This window comes from Lasioglossum baleicum, chromosome 5 (genome assembly GCF_051020765.1).
Source record: "Lasioglossum baleicum chromosome 5, iyLasBale1, whole genome shotgun sequence".
Classification (NCBI taxonomy): domain Eukaryota; kingdom Metazoa; phylum Arthropoda; class Insecta; order Hymenoptera; family Halictidae; genus Lasioglossum; species Lasioglossum baleicum.
Genome location: NC_134933.1, coordinates 19,280,211 through 19,300,247, shown reverse-complemented (window position 1 = coordinate 19,300,247; position 20,037 = coordinate 19,280,211). Strand labels below are relative to the sequence as shown.

The 20,037-nt window shown below is 41.6% G+C and overlaps 1 protein-coding gene across 6 annotated transcripts; it reads left to right on the top strand.

Moving 5' to 3' along the window:
• The first annotated feature begins 4,784 nt into the window (after positions 1-4,784).
• Positions 4,785-18,673, top strand: Dop (microtubule-associated serine/threonine (MAST) protein kinase dop). Of its 6 annotated transcripts, none has more exons than XM_076423873.1 (21): positions 4,785-6,025; positions 7,962-8,184; positions 8,630-8,850; positions 8,922-9,001; positions 9,085-9,187; positions 9,668-9,749; positions 10,077-10,179; positions 10,386-10,600; positions 10,999-11,074; positions 11,155-11,958; positions 12,026-12,198; positions 12,294-12,364; positions 12,443-12,670; positions 12,785-13,012; positions 13,160-13,697; positions 13,902-14,086; positions 14,407-14,627; positions 14,764-15,096; positions 15,372-15,437; positions 15,762-16,248; positions 16,925-18,673. In XM_076423873.1, exons 3-21 carry the CDS (start codon positions 8,673-8,675, stop codon positions 18,049-18,051), a joined length of 5,298 nt encoding a protein of 1,765 aa, XP_076279988.1. In that variant the 5' UTR covers positions 4,785-6,025; positions 7,962-8,184; positions 8,630-8,672; the 3' UTR covers positions 18,052-18,673. The 6 variants fall into 6 exon arrangements, with proteins under 6 accessions (XP_076279988.1, XP_076279984.1, XP_076279986.1 ...); XM_076423869.1 differs by having other exon boundaries at positions 13,160-13,727; XM_076423871.1 differs by having other exon boundaries at positions 7,962-8,263; positions 13,160-13,727.
• The last annotated feature ends 1,364 nt before the right edge of the window (positions 18,674-20,037 follow it).

Genomic DNA, 20,037 nt, shown 5'->3' with positions numbered 1-20,037 from the left:
AGCGCTTTGCTAGTACCTCACACCCGCAACTATTTTCACCCACTAATTATGATCTCACGTGAGATGTTAAGAGCCGCCGATTGATCCGGCTCGAAGGACCAAAAAATGTTGGGGATCGGAATCGGGGATTAGTGAGAAAACAGCGGGTGAGCGTCAATCACTGTACACCTGTTTGTCACACACACACATGTAATAACTAGATACACTCTGTTACATAAGACTGTTGAATTATTTGTAGATAGGCGCGGAGAATGAGAATTATCTAGCGGTGAACGGTTCGTAGCCACGTCTCGAAGAGTGGCTGTTGAAGCACAATGTTCTAACGAGCGATGTATATGTCTACGTTTGATCCGCGGAGGTCGTCGACTGGGTCACCAGAGCCGATCCGCCGGTGCTTAGCCGAGAATCACCTGTTCGGCGGATCGCAGGGAGGGGGGCCGCGCGGATGACGTGACGTCGGATCCACGCGACTAGGTGACGGCGGTGACGCGGATCGGCCGAACGTTGATCGGCCGGAACAGTCCGTATAGATATGTAAATTATTCTCTGGTACAGTGTGTGTTCTTCTCTCTGTAATATATTTAATTATATTAACTTTAATTAATGTAAAAGTAGTTTGTTTATAGAATATAATTTATTTCTTTTGAATGGAATTTTGTAATTTATATATATAACGCTTCACAACATCATGGGTTTGTCGATACAGGACAAATCACTACAACCCCGACTCATCGCTCAATACATTAGGTATTACTTATAGAAAAAAATGTTAGTGAGGACATGAAGAGCAAGATCTTAACCATATCCTATAGGACTGCCCAAAGTACACAGAAGAAAGATAATCCTTTCACAGGAAATTAGAAATATAAGGATGGAGAGGTCCATATCACATTGATTCATTTGTGAAAGATCTAGACACAAGTGCACTTAAATCAATTAGCCACTTCCTAACCAAAATAAATGTCAATTTTATTTAAGTCAGTGCTTGCCATTAGAATCCTATACATAGAAGCACATAATTTTAACGTATCACTCATTAGTACTAGACGACGCATTAATTAACGTGCAATAACTTTGCCAAAGAAACTTTAGCTGTAAGATTTTAACCTCTATTAATACTATTGTATATAATGTTATTGTTACCACTGTGTATTTTCTATTAACCCAATACTACCATTAATATTGTATTTTATATCTTTATTTTTGTACTGTTAACCTAGTTCGTAAGGATAGAATGTATTTAATAAGTTTTGTATCATAATTACCAGCTTATGGACCTAACCTGGCCTAAACCTTAATTCTTCACCGGTCATTACATAACCATGTATTTCTAACCTTTCCGTTTCATCGTTTGACACTGACATTCTCTGTCCATGCCATTCCATTTGGCGTACCTCCCCAATACGGGAACAAGTTTTGTCGCCACTTTTTTCTTCTATACGCTATCGAGATAAATCCAGATAGATCTCCTTACTCTTACTTCATGGTATATATATATATTTAGGTATTTATTTATTCTATGCAACAGTTCTCGCGTATTGCCCTGAAAATGTAGATCTTATTCAAACACGTTACTCGATTGTATATACATAAATATATAATGTTGCGAGGACATTATAAGATTACAAACGATGACTGTATAATACTATATATATATATACAGTAAATTCTCTATAAACGCGAACGCATCGGGGGGATTTCTTCGCGTTTTTCGATCGTGGTCCTACTTTTTTCGAGCTTCAAAGGCCGAGCCGAACGTAGAGAAGGACAGCGCGTGTAAAGCGAGACAACGCGCGGGCCTTTGAACTGTGCTGGCGACTGCGACTCTCCGCGTCTCTTTCTTTTCTATACGCGCTATCCTTCCTTGCGCCCGAAACGTCCATCGTCATTTAAACCTCTACAGTTTAAATACCATTGAAGGAAACCTATCGAATTGGAGCGTTTGCATCCGTCAGGAAAAGGCACACTTTTTGTAGTTTTTCAACTGTTTTAAGTAATGTACTTAAGATTTATTTAAGATTTACTTAATTTTGTTTCTTATCAAAAAATTGTAATGGAGCGAGCGACGCGCGTGACTTGACACGGTGTTCGGTTTTGCGACATGATCGGTCATAGTTCATCGCGTCTTTATATTTGCGAAACCGAACGTTAAATAATAAAAATATAAAACAGTTCAGCATATTTTATAAAGTAATTTTTCTCGTTTTTTAATCTTTGCCTAGCGTCGAGATCGCAATTTCTCTTTCTTTTTCACTCGCTATACATACTCTTATGTTCTAAAGTCACTTCATATGTACATACCGTCAATTAAACCACTAAATTCTGTTCAAATTATATCGTGTTTGGTATCATTTTAATCAGAAAAATGCCAAAAATAAGGTAGTGAAAGTCCCATAACAGAATCATGGAAAATGAAGAAGTTTGACTGTTGGTGTAACGTTATGATGACTCACGGGCGTTTGAACTGTGCCGGCGCGCTGCGACTCTGCGTCTCTTTCTTTCACATACGCTGTCCTTCCTTGCGCTCGACACTTTCTCGTCAATTAAACCACTAAATTCTGCTTAAATTATATCGTGTTTGGTATCATTCTAATCAGAAAAATGCCAGAAATAAGGTTGTGAAAATCCCATAACAGAATCATGGAAAATGAAGAAGTTTGACTGTGGTGTAACGTTATGATGACTCACGGGCGCGTTTGAACTGTGCCGACGACTGCGACTCTCCGCGTCGCGTTTGTAGTGGTTCACACCGATATACCGAGCCGAGTCAGTGTATTAATTTGGAGGGGATATTTTTTTCGCGTTTATCGTTGAAAGATTTTCGCGTTTATAGAGAATTTACTGTATATATAACCACAGCCTACTCTAGTACTAGCCGTGCTGAACAACGTGGCAACACCGCTTTGTTTACAGATCGGGAGTCCGATTTTCAATACTGGGAGTCTTGTGCTAAAATACATAGTTCGTTGTTGATTATGTTTAAACAATGTGTAAATATTCTAACTATGGTAAGTACAGTATTTTCTCGTTCGTTGCGAATAATGTAGTATTCGCTCGTTGCGACGTGCCTACCCACTCCACTGCCTGTCAACGCCGAGTCGGCCGAGTCGCTCCGTACGGCGGCGACGACTGTCCGCGCGTCTCTTTCTTTCCTATACGCTCTTCTTCGTTGCGTTCGAAACTTTCATCGTCGATTAAACCACTAAATATTGGCCAAATTATATCGTGTTTGGTATCATTTTAATCAGAAAAATGCCAGAAATGAGTTAGTGAAAGTCCCATAAAAGCCTAATGGAAAATTAACAATTCCATCACAGCCATTACATACATTGTAAGAACTCACGGGCCTTTAAATTGTGCCGGCGACGGCGACACGCTTCGGTCACCCGATCCGTATTTCATTCTGTCCTTCTCTATGTTCGGCTCCCTATTGAAGTCTCGCTCGGCGCGCTCGGCGTGTATCTGGACGCAGTCATAAATCACAAAACAGTTCAGTATTCGCTCGTTGCGAACTCAAACCCCCGGCAGTTTCGCAACGAACGAGAAAATACTGTAGAAGTGATATTAAAGCATATTAGTATTTATAAATGCGGTATACATTTTGTGGACTCTCGGAATAGTTTGGTGTTGTGATACATAATATGTGAAATATTTCCAGTGGTTTTAAGAAAATAGAAGCATGAAGCAATGGGAAATCATCTTTGAACTAAAATGCAACATTTGAAAATGAATGAAGGAATATATAAGTCAATAGAAGCCTGAAATAGACGAAATTATTGTGACGAAGTCGAAGAGGTTAAGTGACTGCGTGTATACGTCAAAAAGGTTGGGTAAACCGTTACTGAAGAGAAAAGTTGTGCAGGTAATATATTATATTTATTATAATATCGTCTTATAAAGGATAATTTTATAATTGTTGTAAATTTCCTCACCACCCTAGGGGTATTACTGTGTGTATACACTAACATTAATAAAAATTCTTATTAATAATAAAAAAATATAAAAAGAAAATAAATAAACTAAGACAAATAAAAAACTCTGTTGATGCATTAACTAACACATATTAGAAAGAATAAGTTAAATATATCAAAATTAATGCTTTAAAAAAAGTTGAATTAAAAAAAAAATAATTGAAAATTTATGTTCTATTGTGTGTGAAAGTTTTTATTTTACGATGTTTAGAAATGGCATGTGCATTCATTTCTAATTGACTATTATTTATAGTTTTAACGTAATCATTTAGTAAAATATTTGAAAAAATTGATAATAATCTAAACAAAATACTGTGATAATCTTTACCACAAATGCATCTATCTAAAAATGCTAAATGGTATATATCTGATTGTATACTAATATATGTTAATTTACATAAAATATGTTTATGATTTTCAGATATTAGAAAATCTGATTCCAAATTAGGAACATTTATTATGGCCTCCATTATTGCACACATGTGAGTAAAAACATTTATTACATCTTCTGTAGGAGTCGAAAGACCACCCCTTTGTAAATGATCAAAATATACATTATTTACAGTTGTTCCTTTATCCTCCACAATTAATAATTTGCATATATCACAATTTAATTTTTTTGCAACAGAATGGGACCCATAACCGGATATATGAATCTTAATGGAATCATCAACAATACAAGTGGATAAATAATCAGTGTCAAAAATTTCTGAAAAACCGCTGACATCAACAGGAGCATCACGAAGATCGTTACCATCGTCGTCGTCGTTGCAAATTTGGAATTTATTTTTTATATTAGCAAAAGAAAACGAACTTGCCGATTTTGAAAACATACGTTTTAATCTAATCTTTTTTTCGGCATGAATTGCTTCTTCATGTGATACGTATCATTATTTTGATACTCCAATGGTTCGAAATTACAAGCTTTTCTTTATAATTGTTTATCAAATTTAAGAAACCACTAATTAGATCAGAATCAATAAACTCTCTAACTAAATTTTCATGGTTTTCAATTCTTTCCCTGCGTTCTATAGGATCTTTTCTTTGTGGTAGCACACGTTTTGATGGCGAATTGGAAAAAATGGAAGGTATTGCATTTTCCATAAGTCTTGGACATCTGAACAAAACATTCTCCAGTACACCGTTAGGAGATGGAATATTCTGATAGCTTTGGATATCAGTTTCTGCAAAATGCAGACTACAAACTGCAGAATATTTTGTCGGTGTCCAATTTTTACGGGGAATAGCAGCCATCCATTTTTTCCGCAATTGCTCATCTTTGGGGAATTTAAATATAGAAATATAATTATTTTCTTTAAGAGTAGTATCATAATTTCCCTTACAATTGGGGACACAACAACGCCGTGGCATTATTAACTAATAAATAAGGTATAAAACTTTTGAAAAGAACTATGTAAAACAAATTTTCTGAGAACTCTGTATGTATATGATTTTGTAAAAATTTAGATGCTATACTATTGAAATGTTATTGAAATGCATTGAAAGAACAATAGATTGTATTAAGTAAATGTGCGACACACAAAGATACGGACCTAAAAAGTTAATAAAGAATACTTAGCTCCATTATTGCACGATGTGTACTACACACTGATGAGAACATTTGAAAACTACGCGGGAAACTGAGAGGCCGGCAGGGGAGATGGAGAGTCTGATTCAGTGGGTTGGGTTAGGTATATTGGTATATATATTTTTACCTTCAGCACGGCTAGTACTAGAGTAGGCTGTGATATAACATATTTACATACTCTTATATGGAATCGTACGTCAAAAAGGAATTATACCTCAAATTGCAGATAATTCATAAGACACTCAACTTCCGATATAATTCTGTAGTCGTTTCGAACTATGTAATTGGAAGTAATTGTTTGCGAGTGTTTTGAGAATCATCGTTGAGAAACGAGATATCGTATGTCGTATATTATTGTGACAATAAGGATCTTGCGAATGCGCCTGTTATTTCTGAATAATCCAATCGAATTTATCGAGAATTACAGGAAATGCATTGGTTCGATCGGACATTGGATGTAACAATGGTGAGATTTCTATAGGAACTGCACCAATAAGTACGGCAAGTACAGATAGCTGGTCACGAATTAATGGTTTCAAACCGACACATCGATTCTTCTTCCGTGATAACGTATATTTACATACTTAGCACGCGTATAAAATATTTTTGATCAAACTCATTTCACAGACCTAGCAAATCTATAAACTCTGACATAAGAAGCTACAACGTCGTCTTTTATTATTTGTCATTCTTCAAGCTTGTTCAAGCTTTCATTCGTGCGTAAAATCGATTTAGTTTAGGAATATTCAAAGAAAACGTTGGTAAACGTCGCGCGTCGACTCAAGGGGTTAGAATGGTTAGAATATCGTGAAATCTGAAAAATTTTCATTTCGAATTTTTCTCTAAAGAACATTACAAGATTTCACGAAGATCTGTTTATCTAATCGCTTTGAAATTCGCGAATTGTCTTATCATTATTTTTCCATTGAAAGGTCTCTGAACGATGGTTAATTTTGAATTGCGACTTCGAACTTTGAAGTGTGTTCCATCGAGGGAATTTCTCTCGGACCAACATAAGAATAACAAATGTAACAAATAATCTTGAGAATGATTTACAATAACACGATTTATTAGAAAAACTATATTTACAAAATACACATCGAAAAAATGTATATCTGTGGTTGTCAGGAAGAACGCCGCATGTCGTGATCACATATACTTTCACTTTCGAGATATAGTAGTGTCGTTTGAAGTTTTGATCACTACATAATGCTTTGACATAGGACATAGGATATATATCGGTTAAATTGTATTACATATTGTTTTGAGCCTTTCGAATTTGTTTTCATGACTTTTTCTGGTAAATATATAAATACTATACTATATATAGAGCTCAATTAATGCGTAAACTGAAATGTTTTGAAATTGTGACATGCGGCGTTTTTCCTTGCAACCACATCAATCAATCAATTGAACACCTTTTCTGTATGTTGCTTTTCTTGAAAGGAAAACGATAAGATTACTTCTGTATCGATCAGCCTAATCGATTTTCTGTTGTTATTTATTCGAATAAAAACAATGAATTAATCGGAACGATTCGTTAGCTGAAACTGATGGTTCCCTTATTGTGAGCATCCCGTAATACGTAAAACAGAGGTTCGCGCGCTGTATTCATCGTCGCGGGGGTCGCGGGGCGGCGCGGTGCGGTCAAGGATGCGTGTATTTGTGCGCGTTTTCATGCACGATCGTCAGGTTTGCGCGTGCGTGTCGCGTCTGTGTGCACGCGGTCCGGACCAGTCCGGACTCCGGCTACGCGGCTATGGCTACGGTGTGAATTGTCAGTGTGTGAAAGGTTCGTGCGCGGGCAGCGTGTATGTATGTCCATCATGAGTCAGAGCAGCCATGGTTGGTCCGTGTTTCGTAATTAATTCTGTTCGGTTGACGAGAAAAATGCGAGTCTAGTCCCCGGGAGCAGGACACCTGCACGTTCCCGGGCCGCGGTTGTCCGCAGAGGACATGCTCGTTGTGCCCGGTAAATCGCGCATCTCTCATCATTCTTCACCTCCCGCTTTCGGCTCTGCTCCGTTCTGCTCTCGTATCCACCTACGTGGTACGGTGGCACCCAGTGTTTTTCTTTTTCGCAAGTGTGCTTCGCTCCTCCCGTGTCTCACGACACAGACATCGAAACCACCACCACCACCCGGTTCCGTCTTCCCGCGGGACTCTTGTCTATCTTACCTCTCTGTTCGAACAGGTAACATTCGCACGGGGAATACGCATATTCGCTTTACCTAACGAACCGCCTATTTATGTATATTTACACCTCTCTCAGCCGTTTCTCGCAATCGACCGATCCCGCCTTCCTCTCTTTTTCTTTTCTTCTTCTTCTTCTTCTTCTTCTTCTTCTTCTTCTACTTCTTCTTCTTATATTCGATTCTCATGTATTCCACGAATTTTTATAGAACACCACGGGGAACGAGAAACTACTGCTCGCGGCGGCGGTTTCAGCCTCCGAGGACCACGGCCACGAATGCCCCGCGTCGATTTTCCAATATCGGTCTCTCCTCCGTGACGATCGAACCTTCACGCGAAAGAATGGACTGTGAACAACACGTCGACGGTCTCGTTGATCGGACTCGCCTTTTATTCACCGTTTTCTCCCGCGAATAAAACGGCTCGAGTCAGGTATATTACCACCTTCTCCACAGGGACATTTTTTAACCCTCGCACGACAACATTTTCACCCGACCATAACCGTTGTCACGTTTGTTTATTCTTTTATTCTTTATATAATCGAAATGGAACCCATGAAAATCACTGACACAGTTCATTCACCCCGACGATATTTCGCCGTCTCCAGACTCGACCAATTCCAGATTCAACAGTATTCTGTATTCTTTAACTATTCTGCACTGACACTTTTACTTTTGTAGAAAAAAAAAAGTTAGATGCAGTTGGTTAACGTTGTTGTCAAACGATGTTAATATAACTAATCTCGTTGTCTGATAAAGTTATTGTTGGTGAAATCTGTGTAGTCGGCGAAACCTGTGTCAGCAATTTTCATGGGATCCGATCGGAATATTCTCTGTGTGTGTATTTGTTACTATCTGTTGCTATCCATTCTGCGTAGATAATTCTGTAACTGTCAGGCGAAATAAAATTGTGGGAGAATCATGGATCAAAACAGAAATAGACCCAGTAGACCCCGTCTTCGGTCTCATGGCAATTCTGCCAGGGTTCTTGTGTTCGATCAGCCCGAAAGCGAGGAATCGGCTTGCAGCGCCGAGGCGGATGTGCAAAAACGTCCGATGCCGCCCAAAGTAGAGAGTAAAGAGGCTCCGGTTCGACCCGGTTTGTAAATCGACGTTCGGCGACTAAACCGATTTAACCTTGCTTCATGATTCACTGTCGAATGTTTTCAGTGAGCGGAGAACTATCGAATCTGGTTCGAATGAGGAACTCTGCTATTGGGAAATCTGCACCTTCTTTGTCTGTTCATGTGGTCAGCCGTTTAACATTATTAATCGATATTACAACAAGCGAAACATTACAGAGACATGTCTATATGCATCTTTTTCTTTACAGCGTGATTTTAACATTCCTAGGCGGGCTGCCAAAGCGGCTCATCGTAAATCTTTCATCGCGACAACATCTCCTACCTTACCAAGATGTCATTCACCGCTATCAGGTATGTAAATGTTGGCGACACGGATTCTTTCTTGTTCTCGAAACTTTTAACTTGAATTTCATCCGCCAAACATTATAGGCTTCCTTAGGAAATATATCGTGCTCTAAAAGTATATTTACAAGAGCGAGTAAAGCGTATAAATACATGCTACTCGGTTATAACCAACTCTATTACAGTACCATGTGTTTCTACTAATCGTATTATATAAGTGTTCAGGCACAACTTTATATATATATATGTATAGAGATTTGTATTTGATATGCTCGTGTAATGCAGCTGTTACAGTTTGCGACAATTACACGCAATCAGTTTATTTGCGAGTGTGTTAGATCTAGAACAAATAACTAAATAACTATGTCCTGAAACAATGTCCCAATGAGAATTCATTTTCATCCACTTAGAAGCGTGTGTTTTATATTGTTTATGTCTTTCAACAGCGATAGATGATTAATTTCTTTTACTGCTTGTTTCCCAATATAGCATTCGTCCCGATTGTAGGCAGTCCTCTAGAGAGTCCTAGGATGTCATCCAGTCCACATTTTGCTTTTGCTCCGATTAAAAGGTATCTACTTGGTGCCTACTTGGTGCCTACTTCGTGCCTACTTTTAGTCTGTTTATATCTGGCCCGGTCGTCTATGTAAGTAGTAGGTGTCGCCATTGCGAGCATTATATTTTTAATGCATTATTAATAGTAAAGAAAAACGCGAAATGCCAATGCAGAAACTAAGCTGTCTAATCTATCGGAAAAGACGAAGAACGTGGCTGTAAGATCCATTCTCGCGTTATAGTAAAGTGTTATCATTGTCCATGTGTTAGTACTGTTAAATAGAATAATTTATCGGTTCGTTCGTTACGCGAACATTAGATTAAACTGTGCGCAATGATTAAGGATTGGAGGAGGTGCCGGAGGAACCGGTGATGGCAGACGATGGTCAGTTGCTAGTCTACCGTCAAGTGGATATGGGACGACACCTGGCTCCAGTAATGTCTCGGTTAGTCATTTCTTGATAGATTGGAGGTGTATTGGAGGTGTGCGAGAACCAGAAAATCTCGACCCGTTTATCGACCAGATTATTATCGGGACGGGTCGAGACGAGGACGAGTCTATATTCCGGTTCTCGCACACCTTTAACAACGGTATGCTCGAAAGCACCGACGCGATTAACTAGAAAATCATGATGTATGTACTTAATTTTAGTCACGATACTCGAGTCAAGAACGCTTGCATCAACTTCCAAATGTTCCGACCAAGGACGAGTTACGTATGCTTTCTTGCCATTTCTCGAAACCTGGTACACCTTCTTCGACGCACCCGGGATTCCCGGGTTCCAGCATACCAGGAAGCGTGTCTCTCAGCCTTGATGAGGAAGGTCGTAGATCGCCTTTACACAGACCACGTTCTCGAAGTTTAAGGTAAATATCGAAAAAAATTCATGATCGTTACCGGACTGCCGATTTTTATGCAAAAAAATTGTTTCCATCTATCGCAAGATACATACAGGTGCGCCACATAGAGATTCGATTCTTAGTCGAATCATTCGAAAAAGTTGAAATGATATTAGGTTGGAGTAATTTTGCAAGGAAATGAGAAACACATGTTGCTAGCGGGAAACGAACGGACCCTTCGAACCTAATAATACACATACATAGGTGTTGTTCTCTATACTCTAATTCTCTATTGTCTACCGTGTTCGAAAATGCAGCTATTCTCGTTTCTGCTATAAACGCATAACAAAGTCCGCAGTTTAATCGTTAGATTTCAAGTAAACACAGTGTTTAACAAACGGATGTGTGTTCGGTCAATTCCACAGTAGTCCGAGTCGATCTCCAGTTTTGGATAGTGAAATCATGATGATGAACACTCTTTACAAAGAACGATTTCCAAAGGTAAGTATTATATAATTTGAAGAAAGAGGATACAACAACACATATTTAACTTGATAAACTTGAATGAATGAATGTGGTAGGCAACGCAGCAAATGGAAGAACGATTGACCAACTTCATCAACGAGAACAAGGATCTGGACGAGTACGAAGTGATGGCGAACATGACTCAAGACTCTTTGCCGATTCTACGGTTCGTTCATCATCAAGTGATCGAAATGGCGAGAGATTGTTTGCAGAAATCTCAGGAAAAGTTAATCACAACGAGATATTTTTATGAGATGAGCGAGAATTTGGAGCACCTGCTGATGGAAACGAAAGAGAAATCGCTCGAAGCTGCAACCAGATTAACGGGGCTTATTAAAAAATTGCTGCTAGTAATATCGCGTCCAGCCCGTCTGTTGGAGTGTCTAGAGTTCGATCCGGAAGAGTTTTACCATTTATTGGAGCAAGCCGAAGGTCAAGCGAAGATAAACGCGGGAATTAAAACAGATATACCTCAGTACATTATTACCAAGCTTTCTCTGAATAGAGATCCGATATCCGAGCTTCAAGAAGATTTAAATAAATTGGAGGATTCGGCAAGTTCGAGCGACAGCAACTTGCAGATCGCTTCGAGTCCGAATAAGGACGAGGAGAAGTGTTGTACACAGCGAGTGCCGTGCGAGAGCGACTACGAAGTATTAAAATTAATTAGCAACGGCGCGTACGGCGCTGTTTATTTGGTCAAGGAGAAAACTACGCGGCAAAGATTCGCCATGAAGAAGATAAACAAGAACAATCTGATGCTGCGCAACCAAGTGGAGCAAGTGTTTGCCGAGAGGGACATAATGAGCTTTACGGACAATCCTTTTGTAGTATCGATGTATTGCAGCTTCGAGACTAAGGTGTGTATAGGTTGATTCGGCAACAACAGGTATTTGTCAACGAATGATCACAACGAATCGATTGCAGAAACATTTATGCTTGGTGATGGAGTATGTGGAAGGGGGAGACTGCGCGAACCTTTTGAAAAACATCGGTCCACTGCCACCGGATATGGCAAGGTTTTATTTCGCTGAGACCGTGCTGGCTGTCGAGTACTTGCACAGCTACGGTATCGTCCATCGGGACTTGAAGCCAGACAAGTATGTAGAGCGTAGACTGTAGACGAATCGCGCGCGTTTTATCTTCGAATCGGTTCTTCGAATGTATTCGAATACCTTTTTTTTTCTTATTTCAGTTTACTCATTACAGCGCTCGGCCACATCAAACTAACAGACTTTGGTTTGAGTAAAATGGGTCTTATGTCCTGTAAGTGGTTTACGAAACCGGTTTACGAAATTCGTTCGAAGCATTTACCTCTGAAATTCCTCTCTGTGTTTCTTTTAGTGGCAACGAATCTTTACGAGGGATACATAGACAGGGATACGAGACAATTTTCAGATAAGCAAGTGTTCGGTACGCCCGAATATATCGCTCCAGAAGTGATTCTGAGACAGGGTTACGGCAAACCTGTCGACTGGTGGTCCATGGGCATTATCCTCTACGAATTTCTGATTGGCTGTGTTCCATTCTTCGGTGATACGCCCGAAGAATTATTTGCTCACACGGTTAACGGTCAGTATACATTTTCAATTGTATTATATGTATATCACCACCAGTGATATAAGTCTAAAAATCTAAAACTAAATGTACATAGATAATAATAAATGATTCGACCGTGTTCTGTAGATGACATCGAGTGGCCCGACGACGAGGATTGGCCTGTCCAGGTGGAAGGGAAAGACATTATAACCGCGCTGCTGCAACAGAATGCTAGGGACAGATTGGGAACCGGTGGGTCGCACGAAGTCAAGGAACATCCGTATTTCTATGGCGTAAACTGGAACAGTTTACTCAGACAGAAGGCTGAATTCGTGCCACAGTTGGTCAACGACGAGGATACAAGTTACTTCGATAGTAAGTTCTAGCTCTGCTTCTTGTCTGACTTGACGAAGAGCGACCGAAAAATCGGTGGTTTCGCGCGTCGCCTCTTTATTTAATTTAGCAGTACAACGAAAACAGCGATACAACGAAAACAATATTGACAATAATGATATATTGCAGCTCGTATGGACAGATACAATCACGACATCGGCGACGACACCGACGACACCGATGACTCTCCTCTCTTCGGATCATTTTCATCGTACTCTCCCCAATCGCGGAAGATCTCTCAAACCCGTCCACCGCAACTAAATCCGGAGTTAGAATCGGATGCCTCGAAGAAACTATCGTTCCGTACCGAGCTGGAACGCACGGTTGCTCAATTGTCGTTAGGATCTGGCACAATAGTCGCCACACCGCCATGCAAGTTAATCGATTCGGCGGTTCTGTTCGAGAAGAACCGACCGTTTTCGTCGTCCGTGAAAGGTAGCACGTGTCTGGAGACTCCGCCCAAGGCAGACAAATTGAACGCGTCGTTCACCACTCCCGTTGTTCCAATGTCCAGCGGTGACCCTCAGTTAACTATTATAAAGAACACGCAAATAGAAGGGGCGTCGATCAACTTGAGCACACCCGACTCCTCCCAAACAGAGTCGGAGGACATCAGTCCGCAGATCCAAAGAAAGAGACACGTGCACTCCCGCGACAAGCTGCCCAGGTTCAGTATATCCGTTGACGATGACCACATGTGAGTCGTTTATACACATTGAACATGACGAACATTATATTATTTCTTTCCTTTCTTCTACCGCGTGCATGTTTCATTCATCTTTGACGCGATTGACATACAGAAATAGGAGAAGGAAACGGAAACGAAAACGATAGAAACGTTATATAGAAATGTTGACTATTTCGGTTGCAGGTTGGACTTGGTTGCTGCAAGCAGGGACATGACCGAGGATAGCAAGCATAATTCTAGCACTGATTCCTTTGAGTCGTTCAACGCGATGCCAATTATACCACCGGTGAAACAAAAGTCTCGATCTGTGATCAAATCCGCTTCTACTAGTGGATTGTCGTTGGTGATACCTACCAGCGACTTCTCTTGTATGCATTCTCTCGAATTCTTTCTCGTCTATTCGTCCATTCGTCTGTTCCGTTCCGCGGGGAGTTCCAACGTGTTCTCTCTCTCTCTCTCTCTCTCTCTCTCTCTCTCTCTCTCTCTCTCTACGTATGTGGCGGTATGCCGCGCCCACGCCCACCAACTCTACGGCCCACCATGCACGTAGCATGGTAGCGGGAAGAGGTGTTCGACCAACGGTGCAGAGAGAGAGAGAGAGCTTGCGCGGTTCTCGGAGGGGAACAAGTTGGAACTCCTTGCTGTTCTACAATGTCCAAATCAAACTTAAGCGTATCTAATTTTTCAGACGACGCGTCTTTAAATACTCAGCCAATCGAATCTCCCGGTGGATCGTCCACTGCTTCCTCGAGAGACACGTCCCCTTGTCGCGAATTGAGTCCTCTCGTTACAAGCTTGAAACCTCCCATCATTATTCGAAGAGGACCATGCGGATTCGGTTTTACCGTGCACACGATCAGAGTTTACTACGGGGACAGCGATTTTTACACTATGCATCATCTGGTTATGGTAAGGCCGGCGGGGTTAATGTTTAGCATATATGCGCTCGTCTTCTATAATAGAAATTCTGCTCTTTGGCAAATTAGACAGTGCACGTTTCAATTGATATATATCGGTATTTAATCGGTTTATCGATTACACACAGGTTGTCGACCAATCTAGCCCAGCGTTCGAAGCTGGCTTGAGACCGGGCGACCTGATAACTCACATAAACGGTGAACCGGTACAGGGTCTATATCATATACAAGTGATCCAGTTGATGTTAAGCGGTGGTGATCACGTAACGCTACGCAGCACACCGTTGGAGAACACCAGCATTAAAACTGGCGGACGGAAACGAGATCTAGCCCAGAGTAAAATGGCACGTCGGACGCTGTACAAACAGCGGAAACAGAAGCGCGATCATTCCGATAAAAAACGAAAAACGTCCCTATTTAAGCGAATTAGTTCGAAACGAGCTAGCGTAGAGATGCAACAGGTACAGAAGATTTGTTATTTCTCATTTTTGCTTCTCTGAATGTAGTCGTGATAAACATTCTCAATGTGAACACGTACACGTGTTCGTGGCTAGTACGATCAATGTTACAATATTAATATTATGTACGTTCTATGTACCATGTACGTTCTGTTGTTTTCTTTCTCACACAAATACTAGACGCGGCATAAAATACGTTGAAGCACCGGCGCGGCGGCTTACTCACGAGCAATTTATACACCGATTATGTTAAGCGTTACTTTTGTTTTTTATTGCAGCCATTAACTATCAGTTGTCCATTGTCAGCACCCATTCTATCCAGCGACAGCAAACCTCCACTTATGGTATGATTTTTCGTAACGTTTCCTGATCGCGAACACTTACCCGAGAAAATCTGATTCATTTCGTCGCGTCGCGCGTCGTTTCTGTTCGAGAAACGAAAGAAATTCGGTTGCTTCGTTCGGATACGTTCTCTTTTTTCTCTCTCTCTCCATTGTCCGACTAACCGTAGAATTTTACAAGTCTTACGCAACACTCTCTGATCACCGAAGACATTCAGTTTCATAATGCTGCTTCGTAAACCTGTATTAATATGATATGAAAACATCGATAACCCTGGACGAACGATAATCCCGGATAATCCAAACCATTTGCTCAACGTTTTACAGATGGCCGCAGGAATCTGTTCGCCGTCCATGGTGACTCCGAGCCGGTCTTTCCAGTCGTTCGCACGCCCTCAGGAGACCTCGCCTTATTTCGCAGCCTGTGCAAAGTCCGTTTGTAGTCCATCGCCGCCAACGAACCGCGTCACCACCGATTCCTACCATTCGACAGGCAACTCGAGTTCTTCGAGTCCGAACTCCTCGTCGCCGGGTTCGAACACCTCCGCCGCGAACCTGGCGGCTATCTCGAACCAGTCGCATTACCAGAGGCCGAGCACTCTTCACGGTTTGAAGCACAAGTTACATACAGCGGCGAAAAATATTCACTCACCGAATCGCAGGAAATCCGTCGGTCATATACCGTTGTCTCCGTTGGCCAGGACTCCTAGTCCGTCACCACTTCCGGCCAGTCCGACCAGGAGTCCAAGCCCACTAGCGTTCCCCACAGGACATCAGCCTGGTAGTTCCAACACTACGCAGTCCTATAGTCCAGGTGCGGTCAACTCTATAACTTTCTTTGAATCTTTTAGAAATCTGCATTTCACAGCATTTCGGAGATTTCGGAGATTTCCGAGATTTCAAGGTCATCTTAATTCCTCCTCTCAACGGAAAGACATACATATCTTTTCTGTCATGAATCGGTAGCCTATCTTTGATAGACTATCAAATTCTGCGTAAACATGTATCGATCTTTGTATGTCCTATCGAGATCGAATAGTTGACGCGATAGGTCTTTCCGTTTAAAGGAATCAAGGTGACCCAGGAAATCTCCGGAACGCCTTGATGCATATAAAAATTATTTCTAATATTTCTTATTTTGATTTTTGATAACGGAAACCACCCTATACACATACTATTATACGTATTATGAGTGAATTTTTGTAAATTTTCTAAAGATTGCAATTCAAGTTTCCAATGAAGAAATGCCGACACTCTTCTCTAAATGCTAATAGACGCGCATTAAGTACACGCCTGAGGTGCATCGAGCACCATTGAAAGGCGCGGCCGGAAAATAGGAGCGTAGCCTTCGAAAATCGGCGGCCGACGCCGCCGCGAGTGATTAATTCCGAGGCCTGCGCGCGGTAGAGGAAGTGCTCAGATTAAAAATAAGGAAAAATTCCGATTGTTCCGAGTGTGTAGACTGTTTTAACGGGGAACCTCGGTTTCAGGTGTCTGTTTGTCAACGCCGAACAACCAGAAGAAGAGTTACGGACGACCAAAATCCGCGGAGCCAGGGTCTCCTCTCCTTAGAAGAGCATTAAGTCCAGACAGGCTGCACCCACGCTCCGCGGAGAACAAGACATCGATATCGCCGTTGGCGAATTCGGTGGTGAAAGTGACTCCTCGCGTGACGATCGCTCAAACCTCTCACTCGGAGGCCTCGGAGGAGAGCGGAGACAGCTTCAAGGACACGAGCGACTCGAAAACCGAGAAGAAAGTCTCGAACGAGCAGAAGTCTGATTACTCAAAGCTGTCGCACGCGATATCGATTAATTTAGGGAACGTGAGTATGACGAACTCGTGCGGTAGCACGCAGCTGCCCAGAATAGCGGAGGAAAAGGATTCGCCGACAGGTTCGAAGGGCGACGATTATTCGTCGAAGGGCGACGATTACTCGTCGAAGGGCGACGATTACTCGTCGAAGGACGCTCCTCCTTCGGAAAAGGCCGAGAAAGCCTTTGCCAAGTCGACGGAGACGGATCGAGTTCGCAACGAACGCCGTGACCAAGACTCCAAGGTGTTCCCATCTTCGAAGACCACCAAGGAGCAATCCATCAATAAAATCGGAGAGAGCACCAAGCCTGTCGATAATTCTCCCAACCCGCAAGCGCGTTCAACGAGCGCGTCCCACAAGCAATCTCAAAGCGGCGAGAAGGGTTCTCAGGCCATAGTTTTGAAAGCAGCGTCGCACGGCAGCGAGAGAAGCACCCAAACCGCGACGCAGAAGGCACCGTCGTCGCATTTCAGCGACAAGTGTTCCCAAGCCTCGGCCCAGAAATCATCGAGCAGTGATAAGAGCTCGCACTCGTCCCAGAAGTCGCAGAGCAACGAAAAAATTACGCAGGCTGTGTCGCAGAAGCCTCACACCGAGAAAAGCTCGCATGGCACGCAGAAGGCTCATAGCAGCGAGAAACCAGCCGGTCACAAATCCAGCGAGCAGAAAACTCCTGGTAAAAGCTTAGAGGCTAATCTGGAGGGTAGGAAGACCTTGAAGAAGCACAAGGTCGAGGCGTCCGAAGACGCTTCCAGCGTTCTCAACGCCAGCGGATCTGGAAAGGATAAGAAGAACGCTTAAGGAACAACGCGTTTTCTTGAGTCGATGAAAAATTATGTCCGCGCGTTAGTCGGACGCGTTAGTCTCCTCCTGCCAACTAATCACGACGAATGCCTGTTATAGTTACATTTCTACCCCCACCCACCGCCACCTGTTTTTTAAATGTTCGTTCTATCTCGACGAAATCTCACGAAACGGAAACAGTTAAGCGTCTAACTTATAAGCTAGCAGTACTTGGGTAAGAGCGAGAGGAAGGTAAATCAAAAGCAAAATGGAACAGTTCTTGTATTCGCAGCTTTAAACGAAAACAAGTGTTTGTAGACTCTCCGGTCTGAAGTGTTTTGTAGGCTTCCATCGAATCGACGCATCATGGAGAACAGCTTCGGCCAGTGTGTCTTGATACATACAGGCGGAGCGTGCGTATGTACTGTGTATCTCGAGGCGCGCGTCTCAAGCCATCTTGTAATTATAATCTTTATTGTCATACGATTGATTGGATACAAAGAAACCAAGATGAAAGTAGAGAAACTCCGACGTATTATGTATTTAAACGGTTTTAACTGTGCAATTCGCGAGTGAGAAATGTGTGTGTGAGAGAGAGAGAGAGAGAGAGAGAGAGAGAGAGAGAGAGAGAGAGAGCGAGTGAAAGAGAAATAAGAAGATGTAATTGGAGTAATTTATATACTTCAGGCTACAGTATTTACACGATCTCATTTACGTTTACGTTTAATATATTAGCACATCACTATAGGGATCAGCATCACGAATCGTGTACAGAGTATAGGTACAGATAGGAACGCGTGTAATATTTGTGAAAAAGCGAAAACAAAGAAGACAGCAACTATCGTATACACTCGTGATCCAGGTTTAAAATGATAGAGCGAAGGTTCGAAATCTAGCTGAGAAAAGCCGGTCATCTCGCATCTGAGATTTATCATGTATCGTACCTCTCTCTACATACAATATTATTATCATTATATTACCAATGAAAATAGGATTTTATTTGGTACCACTTTCTAATTAAAATTTGTGTAGAAAAATTGAAAATTGCATAAACATCCGCAGTCTAATAATATTAACTATGATTACGATTTGTTCCAAATTGGAAAGCGAAGATAGTGAGCACACGATAGCAAACGATATTTATTTGAACGGTTGAACGGATGAAAGATGAAAGCAAACGCGAGGGGTTTTGTCAAGATGACCTTCGCGTTCAGGAGCCACGAAAATCGGCCTACACAAACGAGTGTACACGATAACCGACTTCGCGCTGCGACGACTAGCGTACAAGATGCTCCCGTATGCACAATGACACATTATCTCTGTCTTTTTATAGTGATTCGAAGCACGCTGTGATGCATTTAATGTGTGACGTATAGAAATTGGTGCTACGATTCTTGGCTTGGGTATCATCTACGCGAAATAACTGGTGCTCCCATTCTTCTCAGTCAAATTGTTGCGAGATGATATACGAGAGAAGCAGAAAAGAAAAAAGAGGATGCAGAGAAAGAGAGATCGAAATAGAGAGATGCGAACGAGAAAATCCGTCAATTCACGACAAGGTAGGACGCGATAGATAGTGGCACAGAGCAGGAACGAACATATCGCATTGGAAGCATCTTAAGGTTTTCCAGGTCGTGTGAGAGTTGTGAGCGTCCTCGAGGGCCCGTTGGCTTCTGACACGTAATCTTTTTAGTATTAGGTACTCGTTAATTTATTCTGTATATATACACATATATGTATACAGGGTGTTCACGCTATTACTAACCAGCGTTTTTCTTGTAAATAGCAAATATTAAAATATAACCTCATAATACCTCATTCTCCATTAAAAATATTCGAGGTCTCCTGCATATCTAACAAAATAGTATAAACGCAAAAAAGTTACATACGCCATTGTGTCGCATATAAAAAACAGCACTACTTTTTCCTTTTACATTTTTTCTAATACTTGCTATTTAGAAGAAAAACGCTGGCTAGTATGTAATAGCGTGAACACCTTGTGTA